The sequence below is a fragment of the Aspergillus pseudoviridinutans genome, assembly GCF_018340605.1.
Source record: "Aspergillus pseudoviridinutans IFM 55266 DNA, scaffold_2, whole genome shotgun sequence".
Classification (NCBI taxonomy): domain Eukaryota; kingdom Fungi; phylum Ascomycota; class Eurotiomycetes; order Eurotiales; family Aspergillaceae; genus Aspergillus; species Aspergillus pseudoviridinutans.
The window spans coordinates 653,133-666,697 of NW_025091282.1; the positions used below are offsets into that span (position 1 = coordinate 653,133).

Sequence of the window (13,565 nt, forward strand, 5' to 3'; positions counted from 1 at the left end):
GGGAAGTTGTTGTTGATTATCACTTTAGTATTGGGCAAGAAGAGGGCGACGTGAAGGATCTGTTGCACACTGGCAGTCAATGGTCATTCACAATATCTGGAATGCCTTTGGCTCCAAGGGTATTATGCAACAAGCCACTTGAATGAACAACCTAAGCGTAACAAGTCTTTGTGATTCTGTCTTCATGTTTATCTCGCAGGAAAGACAAGTCGCTACAAAGCTGAGACTCTTTGTCCTCCGTGACCTCAAAGTCGCCTCTTCTATCTTGTTGCGTGAGGAACATAGTGTTTATGCTTCTAGAGGCCATCAGTTCGATTCATTTTGGGAGTCACATTAGAACAGTTTAGAAGCTCAACTACACTTCTCGTTGAGTGGAAGATGAGGCAGGCATTTACTCATGATCAGTTCTTTTGTAGGGCTACGCCCCTTTTTTTCAAATTTCTAGTGTTTCTGCGGCTTTTCTAATTCATCGTTGAAAGCAAAAAAGACCTGGGCTGCAGTGTTCACTCAGACAGAAGCCTTTTTTTTGTGATTTTTGTTTTTTTGCCCAGTTGAAACATCAAAGAAGCAGACACGCAGAAGGAGCAACTGAAACAACCAACACAAAGGAAACCATCATATGCAGCCGGATTTCGGGTTGAATAAAGGTCAACAAAGAGATAAGTAAAGAAAGAAACGTGTGAATCGACTCAACGATGACCGAGATCAGGGTATCAAAACGCAAGACAGAAACAGATGTCATTGCTCATTCATTCGTCAGTCATAAGACAGAAATCAGGTGAAAGTGATACTCCGTAATCGTCATCAGTCGTGCAAGTCATAAGCTGACGCTCTAAGAGGCGACTTTGGTCCGAGCTTGAAGGAATTTCTCATATAGAGCTCGCTCCGCAGCGGTTTTCTTTTCCAATTTTTTGCGTAGCGTCTCCTCGGCTTCTGTAACAACCGCACGCGCGTTGTTCACGGTATCTAGTTGATGCTTGAGTGAGAGAGTTTCCTGTGGGCATCATTAGCGAAAGGCCCCAGTCACAAGAGCTCTACAACGGCAGGGAGACTTACCCGAAGCATCTCTGCTCTCTTATCCCTGTCCGTCTCTTCACATATCTCTCGGAAGATTTGAGGAATGAAGGCAGAGATCTCCTCATCTTTCTGCTCCTTAGGAAGATTCCACCAATCGGCATTCGAGGCATGGGTTGTCAGGGAAGAAGCAGGGCCCGGAGACTTGGAGATCGCTGCCTGTTCTTCTGCGGTCTTTCTGGCGTGTGATGCCTTCTTGGAGCCGGTGACTGCATTGAGATGACGAGAAACACGGGTCGAGCGCTGCGGGCTTCCAGTAGAAGCTGCCATCGCTGAAGTTCTCCGGGAGCGGCCATCTGCAGCAACAGGCGTTTGCAACCTAGGGTTTGTGGCCGCTCTAGTACGCGTTGACTTGGTAGGCCTAGCAAACGAGGGAGTTTGGTATTCCTCGTAGACACGTGGTGAAGGAGCCGGAATGGAAGATAATGAGGAAGTAGGAGTTGGGAACGCTCCGGGAGAGACATGGATAGGGGCACTAATGCTGCGAGCACCCTTGCCCCAACCAGCTCGTTCGGGCAGTCTGGGGGACTTGGTTCGCGACTTAGAGGCTGTCGTTGCCGATTCCAGTTTACCATCGTCCTTATTAGCACGATCGACTGAGCCGCTTTGAGCCTGGTCTCCAGACTCTTCTAGCGCAGCCTCGGTACTCTCTTCATTCTTCACACGTGCTTTATCAGCGGCATTTTTATGCTTGAAAATGTTGCGAAAGCTGTCAAGCATGCGATTGCTCCTCGAGTCTGGGAACCTGCCTTTTCCACGCTGTGCGCTATGTTTTTTTTCGGGCACAATATCATCGAAGGTCACAGTCCGCTTCAAATCTGCCGCGCCGCCTGGGTGTTGTATATTGGGAGTCCGAGGAGTAGTCACGGCAGACTCTCCTTGGCTAGCGGGAACCGACTGTAGAGAGGACGTCCGGGTGGGATGCGGGCTGTCAGCGGCTGCTGCCCTTTTGACCCTCGCATGCGCCGAAAGACCACCACCAGTCATGGACCCGGTGATTTCTTTAGATCCTTGGCCAGTACCTTTAGAGACGGGGCCAGCGTTCAGTTCAGGCAAAGGTTTGTCCTTGTTCAAGAAGACATTATGTTCATCGGGAATCTTGGGCACCGTAGGCACCACGTACTGAGACTGAAGTCCATCCGAACTGGGATTGTGGAGATCGGTTAAGCTTGGGCTACCCACGGGCTTTCGTGGAATAGAAATCTCACTTCCACTGAAGTCCCTTCTGGAGATATTCTCAAGAGAAGGCCGGGGGCGGCAAAAGTTCCGAGAAGATTCAGGGCTGGCCTTTGCTTCATGGCCTCCTTCAACCAGTCTGGAACTCTGCTCACCGAGGCGTGCGTTGTGAGGGCTACCCTGTGTAGCAGTACGAGGGACGTCTCTTTTTAGATCAGGAGACGATTTAGAAGACAAGTTCGGGGTGCCCATGATGACGTTTTCCGCCGACGCCGCGATCTGCAGACGTGGTCCGTAGAAACATTGAGCAGATCGCTCGAATGGCCGACGATTATCGCCAGTGTAACCGGTGGGCCTCTCAAGCTCGTCGTCGTCATCCTGCTCACCATCCCAGTCGCCACTTGAGGACGATGTGGATGAGTAGCGGGAAATCTCGTTTGCTATGTCTTCATCGCGTATATACCCCCACAGAGTATTGATTTGATGCTGAAAAGGTGATACATGACGGCCGCGAGTCCTTCCAGCGGCACGGGTCTCGCCAGCCTCGTGTCCACTAGAGCCACCTTCAGGCACATTCTGATGCTCCGTGCCAACCTTGCGGACCGCAACAGGAATTGAGCTGCGGTGCTCAGATGTCACTCGCGTGCCTTTCGGTTGGCTTCCTCCAGTGCCCAATGCCTGGGAAGCCGGGGTAGGGATACGGGTTCCATGGCTTGCATGTCGAGTTGTATCTTTGTTAGAGTCTTTGTCTTTGATATGTCAGCAAGAGCTTTCAAGTCAGCAGGACGTGCGTACCTTGATTGAGAGACTCAGGTCTTGCAGACTCAGAAGAGATTGTGTTGTCCTGGTCTGATTTTGCAGTGGATACAGGGTTATCTGCGACTCTCTCCACAACTCCTACGTACGAGCACATGTTAGCATCTCCACATATAAGCTATGAAGTTGCTGATAGTTGGAGAGGTGTCGACGGCCCTAACTAAGCTACTCCAGAGMCACCACAGACTTGAGATAGCTGAAGAGACAGATAGGAGCATAGCAGCTCTTCCACATCATTGCAGGGTAATAGAAGGATGAAGATAGTTATGAGTATAGAAACAGCAGTGCCTTACCGTCAGAAACTGGATTATCAGTGTCGTCTGCGGCGTGATTGCCACCAGTCGAAGAATCAACAAAGGGGTCCTTTGACGCCGAACCTGGTTCAGGTGGCATCCTGACTTTTTTCTGGATTCTAAGTGGAGTGATGGTCCGGTCGGAAGAAGTATCTGAGAAAGAAGATCGAGGGGAAACCTCGTCGAGGTTATTCGGAGAAAGGTGATATTGAAGAATGGATGAAGAGAGTGAAAGTGGACGACTATTCCGGTGCTGAAGGAAGGAGGAAGAAGTTGCTAAAGTCTCAGCTTGGGTGATGCTTTCGCCAGAATTTCTGAAATTTGGATGTGTTTGAATAAGAGAGGCCACATCTGAGAAAAACAACAGGGACCGGCGCACTGTGCAGTCCTCGTCTTCACTCACTATCGTAGGGCCGGGTCCGTCTTCGACCTTTGTACTAGTGCCAGCCTCTGCGAAGAGCTCTGCGAGCTTCGGAGAATCAGTTGCCCTGCTGTATATTGAGATTTCAGAGTATCTTCGGCAGTCCCCCAGTGTGATGGCGCTTCCTATCTTCTGAGAGTGAGTCTCCCCTGGCCACAGTTATCAGGTATATCCACGTACAGACAAAGTTGACAGCGGTCTCTTCTGAAGCCTAGGTAGACCAAGGAACATCGAGGCTCGCCTGAGCTCTTTGATCTCCTTGATATGATAAATTGGCTTGCACTGTAGGCTATCCACTCAGCGTCCCCTTGGAACTCACAACAGGCGTCCCTGACAACACGTACCTCGAGAAGCCGTTCTTGCGCATCCTTACGCATCGCCTTTACAGAAGCCTTCAGCGCATGCAAAGTCCTGAGCGCTCTGATATTCCTAAGATTCTTCACGACGCCTCTCACGCGGGCTTTCCTGACTTGATACCTCTTTCTGATCTCCTTCAGGATCCTCTCTTTTCGTGACTCTTTCTTGACCTCCACCGGCTTTGGCCGAAAGAAAAGAGGTTCAATCCCCATAATCTTAGGAATAGCAGGACCAGTATATTGGCGCGGTGGCCGATACTCGACAGGCTTAATCTTGGTCTCAGTGAACAGCATAAATCGTGGAACTTCCTTCGGCTGGGACTCGCCGTCCTGCTTGCCATCCGATCCGTTGCTCTGACTCTCGGGGGCCTCGCTGGTAGGGGACGGCGACTTGGGAGTCAGCACATCTGCAACTTGCTTCAAGTTCGGTGCTGATGCTCTGCTCCTAACACTTGGTACATAGTTTTCCTTGATCGCCTTACGCGGTCTGCTGCTGGCAGGAATATTGATGGCACTTCTTTTTGTCCTGAGATTGGGAGCTGAGCGCTTCCCTTTCAGCTTTGCTGGACGTGGGTCATTCTTCATCTTGAATCGTCTGGTCAACTGCCTTGTGAGCAGTCAAAGATCTCGCCTTACAGGCTATTCTCTCAAGATTTGTCTATTGAGCGCTACTTCCCAGCAATCGAAACACAGGAACGGGAGATAAGTAGGGAAGCATACCTGTTCGACCGGGTTGTCCTATGTTTGAGCACAGTCGGTATCTACACAAGGCGACACCCATGCACGGAGTGTTCAAGGCTGGTGTTCCTGAAGGCGAGAGATGAGATGACAGCAAGACGACTTATCAAGCGGTGCTGAATGTTGCTCTGAATCCAAACGAGGGCTAAGCTGAAATCTCAGTCCTAAGGCAAAGAGGCATATGATATTAAGATGACTACCAAGGAGGTCAAAGGAATGGATTGTTTCCAAGCATACACGCAGATAATGACACATTTATTTTAAACGAACACCGTGTGCGAGAGCAGAGGAAGATATCCTTCACTTTACTGTAGGCATAGGCAACCTAAGCGAGGCGATTCCTATTTGGGAAACCAGCTACGTGATAGAGAGCACACCTCAGGCACTCCCAATTCACGTCATCTTACTTGTGTTTGTTTATTGCTTGGGTCGTATATACCCTCCTTGAGATGCAAGTTGAAACCAAGCAATTAACATGGAAGCACCTTTTTTTGTCTTTTTATCCTTCTGATTCTGGGATCTTTTCATACATACGGGAACGCAGCAAGTCCGTCGACGCCCAAGCTGACCCTAGCTGTAGGGATGGTCGCATGGAAATCGAGGCCCATGGACATATTGCTGTTATCTGGAGAATAAGGGGGCAGAGCTTCTTCGTATACTGGTGCTCCTGTTGCGCGTACCTTGAGTATTATCGAAGGCCCACCAATTTCTCGTTTACAAGGTGAGTAGAAATCCGTTAGCATCACATTTGTTTTGCGGCCGACCCGGGTCCCTCGGTGTCGACGTAATGTCCTCTTTTTCGTTTTACGGCGCTTCGTGCATCTTCTGAGCTGGCCTGCGTTCCTTCGCTGGGGCCCTCATCCATCCACTCAGTCACTTCCCACTCTATTGTCGTCGAGCTGTCATCGCTGACCCCTACACCGCGCCTTGTCTTCATTATGCGGCCCAGTCGACTTCCCTCAATCATCTCCTCAAACCAAGGTATACCCCGCGTCGTACCCCTACGGTAGCTCCGAGTCAGGGCAGGCGCGCGAGCCGGCGAAGGCACGACAACTGTTGAATGGGCGGACGAAGTTTGCGTATGTTCGGCTGGACTCACAGCCACGCCTCCTTTCCCCTCTTTCTCTTCTTCTTCTGCTTCCCCGACCTCTTCCTCCTCTACTTCTTCTTCATCCGACGATCCGGGAAGAAGGTCGAGGTCCTCCAGCATGCGTTGAGCCTCGCCGTACAGACTGCCAATCGTCACAGACATATAGTCCGCCTCCTCTCGAGGAGTCTCGCTCCAGTATGTGAGCGGAGTGCCACAGTATCCGCAGAAGATGCGCTGTGTGTGAGGCGCATGATTAGGGCTAAAGACCCGACGAATGGTGGCATGTGTTTCATCAGGAAAGTAAGACTCGGTGTGGGATTGATACCAGCTCAGGGGAACTCGCAGCCATGCCGTGAGAGGTGACCCATATGATTTTCCTGATGCACATTAGCCTTGCATTGATTTGGTGGGGATACAGAGAATGGCATGATTCCTTGGCCGGAAATACATACGGCGATCCCGGCTGCTGTCGAAGTATATATGAGCGTGGTCTGTCACATTATCTGGGATATCAATCGAATATTGATTGCGACCGCATAAGCAGGAGCCGCGAAGAGGCGCATGAGTGCTCATATTTTGAACCAGGCTATTATCAAGTGCGGACGTCGTAGGTTGAGCTTGTCTAGTATGAGGTCATAGATCGACGCCGCGATGTTCGATTGATAGCAGTTGTGAGCAAGATGACAGAGGAAGACAATCTAAAGATACAGAAAGCTGTTTAGGAGCAGTGTTAACGAAGAAAGAACAGAAAGAATTGAGTAACTCTGAATTGTCTGTTCGTATGGGGAGATATTCGATAAGGGTACCGATGACGTGAAGAGGCCCAGACAGCGGATCCTCAGAGGCTTGGCCAACCTCCTTCGGCGGCTAACGGCGACGCGGATTTCTATTTTCTGACTAGTGTCTTAAGTCGAGACTCGACTGTACTGTGCTGCGGGTACGAAGTAGCTAGGACTTATCCAGTTAGCGAGAACCAGCGTGAGGGCCAAGAAAGAAGGAGTAGAAACACCGAAAATTGGAGTTCGAAACACCTATGGGGATCGATTCTCCGCACGCTACTAGGTTTGGGCGGAGGATGACTGGCTTTCTTAATCCTTGGATCCTCCAGAACCAGAACCAGAACCAGAACAAGAGCCAGAGCCAGAACGGTCTTCTCTTCTTTCTCTCGATATGGTTTTGATTTCTACAACCCTCAAGACTCCAATCCAGTTATTTCTCTAACCCTGTCACTCATTATTTGCGTTTCTGTTTCAGCTTGTTTGTTTTCGTTTCTTCAGTGGCCTTGTGTATATACCACTGGTCCTCCGCAGTCAGAGTCACATGAAAAAACACAGTCACATGCTTCAACCTGTCACAGCAATTTGATCGCAAATTAATCCCACCATCAATATAAGAAGGGAAAAAGGGAAAAGCAACATGCCATCTGCACAACCACCAGCATCCCTCGCCTCCAGCTCCTCCGAACCCTCCTGTTCTCCCGTTCCCGCCAGCGCAAGCACATCAGCAGAGGACGCACATACTCGCTCCTCCACCACCCCCACCGGCCCCTCATCCTCCAGGCAAGCGGCCGTCTCAGGCACAAGCACAGGATCAGCAGCAGACCGGGATAAACCACGTCTCACAGAACAAGAAAAGAAGAACAACCACATCGCCTCGGAACAGAAGCGACGAGCCGCGATTAGAGAGGGCTTCGATCGGCTTACGGAGCTGGTGCCGGGGCTGGAAGGCCAGGGCCGGAGCGAGAGCATCGTGCTCCGCAAAACGGTGGATTTCATACACATGAAGCTACAGGAGAGGCAGGAGCTTATTGCTGAGATCGAGAGCAGAGGCGGACACATTGACGATGTGTTTCGAACGTGAGCAGCATCGCATCCCAATCCGCTGAGGGGATTTGTGGACACCAGCCGAGGTCTCGGCATCGCGGTTGCGGGTTGTTGTCGCTGACTGCCAGACATGGGCACAATGAGACGCAACCTCATTTTTCATGGGTTATGACTTGTGCTATGGGTTATGTGCATTGTTTGGTTTATGCGATACAAAAGCTGGTCAATTACCTGCCTGGCTTTGGTGCTTTTTCCAGCGAAAATTGGGGGTGGTCGCTGAGTTTCTGGCAATGCTTGGAATGCAGGCTGGATAGTTAGGCGCTCTGGGGTTTGCTTTTGTCACATATTTCTCTTTGAGAGTCGCATGCAGTAGAGCGACTCCCTGTTCCCTGGTCGGCTCTTGTCGTTTGAACTTGATACCTTGATATGGACTTTAAAGAATGCATAATTACCGATGTGAAGTCTGCAAGCTAACCCTACTGTTCTTCTTGCACTTTTTTGTCCTATGCCGATTTTGAATAAAAGAATCACTTCAAATCTAACTTGGCCAGAATTGTTCCTTGACATGTTGTACACTCTATGTCCAGATCAAAATCCACAGCGAACAACAGTATCAATAATACACATTGGAATCTCTATAATACACAATAAGATGGGTCGTCAAGCCATATAATCACGAGTATTCAAATCCAGCGAACATTCCACAGTCCAGAAGTCCCAGGTGAAATAAAACATATGAGGAGATGAGAAGTGTCCTGTTAGATCGTATAACGCCGCCCAATGCAATCTCTCTGTCAAATTCAAAGCGGATCGGCTGTGTGAGACTCGCTCAATAACACTGGCTGAGTCTACACAGGGGTTTTAACTGGACCTGAGAAACGAAAATAGGTCTAGTAGCTGTCTCTGTCGGCATGTCGGCGGCCTCTGGAGAAATCATCGGCCTTGCGGCGATTGCCAAACCTTGACTCGCGGCGGTCGGAATTGAACCCGCGGTCACGGCGAGAGTTACTAGCGTAGTTATCGCGATCGCCTCTGCGATAGTCACGGCCTGTCGAGAAGTCGTCGCTGGAACGGCGGTTGCCCGCAACACGAACACCAGGTACTCGATCAAGCCCCAGATTACGGGCAGTGGACGGACTCATGTTTGGGGGTTCAGGCAGGCCATAGCCGTGCACAACACAGTTGTTCATGGCCTGGATTAGGTCCCGCTTGCGGGCAAAGTAACCTCTCAGAGGGCCAACCTGGGCCATGTATGCTCGCCTCTTCAGGTCTTCTGGAACTTCTTGCACGGCTTCCTTGACCTCCTTGATAAATCTAGTTGCGGGGGACTCGGGGTCGAGGTCGGGATTGCTCATATCGACCGTAGCCGTCGTGAAGGTCTGCTTATCTAGGTTGATTGGGATGCCTTCTAGTTGCCTGTCGAACTCAGGCATCTCTCCTCGGTGGGTGAGGACCCAGCCCTCGCCAGTCTTATTTGCACGCGCTGTGCGGCCCAGACGGTGAATGTAAGTGGCTCGGTCCCTGGGGATACTGATTTGGAACACGTGAGTCACATCGGGGAAGTCCATGCCACGAGCTGTCACATCGGACGAGAAAAGGATGGCAGACTTAGCGGCCCGGAAGAAGTCAGAGGAGCGTGTTCTCCGAGCCTGAGTAAGCTGGGAATGAATTTCATAGACACGAACACGGCGAAGCGGATGATGACGCTGCTCGACTATGTTGCGGAAAGTCTCATAGACCAAATTAGTCTGCACGGTTGAGTTGAAATAGACAATTGCTTTGAACGGGCGCTGATTCGGATTCTCCTTCTCTCCTTCGACATATTTCGTCACAAACTCCAGAAGAGCAGGCATGGCATTCTCGTAGCCGTTGAGAATAACGTATTTCTGAGGAACTGTGAGATGCGTAGGGACTTCGTCATCTCGCACCGTCTTGACGAACTTGAAGTTAGGCTTCATGGTCTGACGGACCATTCGCATGACTTCCTTTGGAACCGTAGCGGAGAACATGAGCGTTTGACGGTCAACCTTCATGGGATCCGGAAGAAGACGCTGGATTTGTATGATATCTTCCGAGAACCCATCATCCAGCAAACGATCTGCTTCGTCCAGTACCAGAGTGGACAGATTGGGGGCCGTGACACCATTGTAAGAGTCGGAGAGGACATCCTTGAGTCGACCTGGAGTGCCGATCAACACATGGCATCCCTCTCTTTGGATGCGACGAAGACCCTCGCGCTTCTGAGTGCCACCAACTGCAGTCTGCACAATGACACCCGAGTGAGCCGCTAACCTCCGAGCCTCCACAGCAATCTGCTCTGCCAGCTCGCGAGTAGGGGAGATGATAATCGCGCGAATGTCGGAGGAAGTCACCTGTGACCGCCTCCGGTTCAGCGCCTTTAAGGACGGGTCTTTCATGATATTCTGAAATACCGGCGTGAGAAAGGCAAGCGTCTTTCCAGTACCGGTCTTTGCCTGGGCCAAACTGTAGAAAGACATGCACGGTTAGTTTCGGTCGAAGGGCCTTGAGAGGCGAGAGCATATACTGACACATCATCTCCTTGCAAAATTTCACGCAAGGTCTGGCTTTGGACATCGGTCATAGTTTTGATTTTCATATCTTTAACAATTGCGCGAATGATTTTTGGGTCCACCAGTCCCTGCTCAGCCAAGTCGGCGAACTCGGTCAATGGTTGCAGCGGAGCAGCCGACTCGAAGTCATCAGGTTGCACCTGTGCTTGAGCGGATGCCGATGAAAAGAGAGGCGACGACTTATGCAGCAATCGAATGGACTGAGGGAAGGTTGTGATGGTAGAAGGCTGGCATCTTAAGAGCTGCGAATTCGACGGTTTGCAGAGGGCACGGGGGACGGAGGCTCGCAGAGCGTGGACAACGCCATAACGGCGAACTGCGCCCAGCATCATTAAATCAGTAGAGGAGGAATATAATTGATAATATATATCAGCAATTAAACCCAGAAAAACAAAAATCGAGATGAAAACGATCTCAAAATGATGTTGGCTGATGCAGGATTAGCCACAGTCTGAAACTTCAAATCATTCTGGGAAAGGGAAAAATAGCGGCAGAAAAGTTCGAAGCTGCAGGCGGTGAGATTCTGGCGGCGAGACTCGGGGCAAATGTATTGTGATTGGCCGGGTAGCCTCAGGCACCACATCCACCAAGAAGCACTAAGTAGATAGCTGTGGTGCTTCTCAGCAGTATACTTCAGGAATACACGAATGAACAGGCGACGGATCAAAACAAGTACGGTGTGACTTACGTTCTACTATCCAATGCTACAGTCTCTCAGTCATGTCTCTTGTGCGCAAAGTTGACAAAGGGATGAGTCCGTAGCATCTGTCTMAATACCCGATTGCAGAGGCATCTTCTGATAAATAGTTTCGATAGTTAGTGCCATTATTCTGACTTCTGAGTACTATTGAGTTCGACATATCTACGGAGTACAACCGACGAGGTTTGGTGATAATGGTGGTGTTGTACCACGGAGTCTTCCTTCGAGTTTTCCCACCAGGTGATCGACTGCACGTTGACTCKATGCTCCAGATCGAAGATAAAGAATAAGCGCTCGCGTGCACGTTTGAGGGTTTGAGCTGTTCAAGCGATTGGGAAATGCATCTCCTCATTTAAATCCCTTGAAATGGCGGCGCAGATGTACATGGAGTCCTAGTATTAAACTTGTGGCGTGAACTGCTCTGAACTATCCGTAATCCAGATTGGCTATCGAACAACGTCAATAAGGTACCGAAGACCGAATCTAGAAATGCTAGAGATCAAGTTTGCTATGTAAGTCTTAAAACGAAGCGGCTACTCAACGCGCAATGATTTTACTAATCTTAGCCAAGAATGACATGCAACTTACGCGAATTATGACTTCATCTGTAATGTATCTACGAACGTAATGTCGCAATAGTCTACGAGTGGTTACTTTAAGGTGCTCACCTTTTGTCTATATCTAGCTAATTTCTCGCTACAGGGACTTAAATCAGAAGAATAATCATACCATTCGTCGTATTATTATTAAGCAAAATATCTATGCCTGCAGCTCAGCAAAACCTGCAACACATTAAAGTGCATTATTAGTGATCATCCCAGATATGCGTAGCGTGGGAGCATGGCTGCTTTAGGGAACACCTCCGTACAAAAATCATGGTCTCGCCTTGCCTTTCATCATTGCGCAACACCCATGCCCCTCGCCAGTCTCAACATACGGTTCTCTTTCCTAGAAAGTGTCCTTCACCCGTCGGGGATGGACATGAATCATCCCGATAGCTCCACTCATCAGCCATGAAGGCTTGGATCCATGGAAATATGGTACCTTAAGTCTCCGGCTCTCAAGCGGGTAACTTGGTCTGGGTGCCACTCCGCTGCTAAGGAGCCCCTCGGCCAGACGAGTTGCCTAGGTACTTTCCACTTTTTTGATTTCTCAAGTAGCTTCTCTGGTGTTCGCTGCTTGATAATCCAGGCAGATTTATCATTATTCAACCTCGTTGAATTTGACTCTGCCCCGCTTATGCTACGTACTTACCTAGGCTATTAGAGAGGTACAGTATATAAATCGGATCTGCTCTTCGTAGCTACGGGCTAGCTATTTATTATCGAGACCCCTCTAAAATCTTTCTAATACACTTCATTCCCCAATACTCTCCATACACTTCATACACTCACTGCCAAAATGAGCTCAAACAAGGCGCTTATCTTCAAGAAAGTCCCTCAGGGATACCCCGTCCCCGGCGAGCACCTTACCATCGAGCCCGTCGACTATGACGCCAACACACCTGCCCCCGAGAATGGCGTTGTCCTACAGTCGCTGTACACCAGCTTCGACCCCTACATGCGTGGCCGCATGCGCGAGCCTCACGTAAAGTCTTACTCTCCCGCTCTTGAGCTTGGCAAGCCCATCGAAAGCTCGACAATTGCCAAGGTCCTCCGCTCCAACAATGCTTCCTTCAAGGAAGGTGATCTGGTCATCGGCTTTGTCCCCATCCAGGAGTACATCGTCCTCGACGGCTCCCAGGTTGCCCGCATCCGCCCTCTAGAGAACCCCCTTGGCATTGAGGACATCCGTGTGTTCCTTGGCGCTCTGGGTATGCCCGGTCTGACCGCCTACTCTTCCCTTTACGAGATTGGCAAGCCCAAGAAGGGTGAGACAATCTTCGTCTCCGCTGCCAGCGGCGCTGTCGGACAGCTAGTTGGTCAGCTAGCTAAGCACGAGGGTCTCAAGGTCATCGGCAGTGTTGGTTCCGATGAGAAGCTCGAGTACATCATCAAGGACTTGGGCTTCGATGGCGGCTTCAACTACAAGAATGAGAAGCCCGCTGATGCACTGGCCCGCCTGGCGCCCCAGGGTATCGACATCTACTACGAGAACGTCGGCGGCGAGCACCTCGAGGCCGCTCTGGACGCCATGAACAACTTCGGTCGTGTCGTTGTCTGCGGCCTGATCTCCCAATACAACGCGGCTCCTTACCCCATCAAGAACATCCACAATGTGCTGACCAAGCGTATTGATATGCGTGGCTTCATCGTCAGCGACCCTGGCATGGGTGACAAGTACACTGTGGAGCACCAGAAGAACGTGCAGAAGTGGATCAAGGAGGGATCCTTCAAATCTCTCCTGCACGAGACTACCGGCATCGACAACGCCGCCGAGGGTCTGGTGGGTATTTTCCACGGTAAGAACAAGGGCAAGGCCGTTTTGAAGTTCTAGATGGGAGGTAGTTTGGTGGAAATTACTGCATGTTAATAGTATAATCATCTC

The 13,565-nt window shown here is 50.3% G+C and overlaps 5 protein-coding genes across 5 annotated transcripts; 2 read left to right on the forward strand and 3 right to left on the reverse strand.

Moving 5' to 3' along the window:
- Window positions 1-832: 832 nt before the first annotated feature.
- Window positions 833-4,721, reverse strand: Asppvi_002288 (uncharacterized protein; the record flags this gene model as incomplete). Its single annotated transcript, XM_043298278.1, has 6 exons — window positions 833-994; window positions 1,057-2,999; window positions 3,046-3,147; window positions 3,360-3,909; window positions 3,961-4,062; window positions 4,125-4,721. The coding sequence occupies 6 exons, from the start codon at window positions 4,719-4,721 to the stop codon at window positions 833-835; spliced, it is 3,456 nt and encodes a 1,151-aa protein (XP_043154213.1).
- Window positions 4,722-5,616: 895 nt separating this feature from the next.
- On the reverse strand, window positions 5,617-6,537 carry Asppvi_002289 (uncharacterized protein; the record flags this gene model as incomplete). The annotated part of the gene is made up of 2 exons (XM_043298279.1): window positions 5,617-6,341; window positions 6,417-6,537. 2 exons carry the CDS (start codon window positions 6,535-6,537, stop codon window positions 5,617-5,619), a joined length of 846 nt encoding a protein of 281 aa, XP_043154214.1.
- An 843-nt stretch (window positions 6,538-7,380) lies between these two features.
- Window positions 7,381-7,824, forward strand: Asppvi_002290 (uncharacterized protein; the record flags this gene model as incomplete). The annotated part of the gene is made up of 1 exon (XM_043298280.1): window positions 7,381-7,824. One exon carries the CDS (start codon window positions 7,381-7,383, stop codon window positions 7,822-7,824), a length of 444 nt encoding a protein of 147 aa, XP_043154215.1.
- An 853-nt stretch (window positions 7,825-8,677) lies between these two features.
- On the reverse strand, window positions 8,678-10,710 carry Asppvi_002291 (DEAD/DEAH box helicase; the record flags this gene model as incomplete). The annotated part of the gene is made up of 2 exons (XM_043298281.1): window positions 8,678-10,271; window positions 10,337-10,710. The coding sequence occupies 2 exons, from the start codon at window positions 10,708-10,710 to the stop codon at window positions 8,678-8,680; spliced, it is 1,968 nt and encodes a 655-aa protein (XP_043154216.1).
- Window positions 10,711-12,479: 1,769 nt separating this feature from the next.
- Asppvi_002292 (MDR family NADP-dependent oxidoreductase) lies at window positions 12,480-13,514 on the forward strand (the record flags this gene model as incomplete). The annotated part of the gene is made up of 1 exon (XM_043298282.1): window positions 12,480-13,514. The coding sequence occupies one exon, from the start codon at window positions 12,480-12,482 to the stop codon at window positions 13,512-13,514; it is 1,035 nt and encodes a 344-aa protein (XP_043154217.1).
- Window positions 13,515-13,565: the final 51 nt, after the last annotated feature.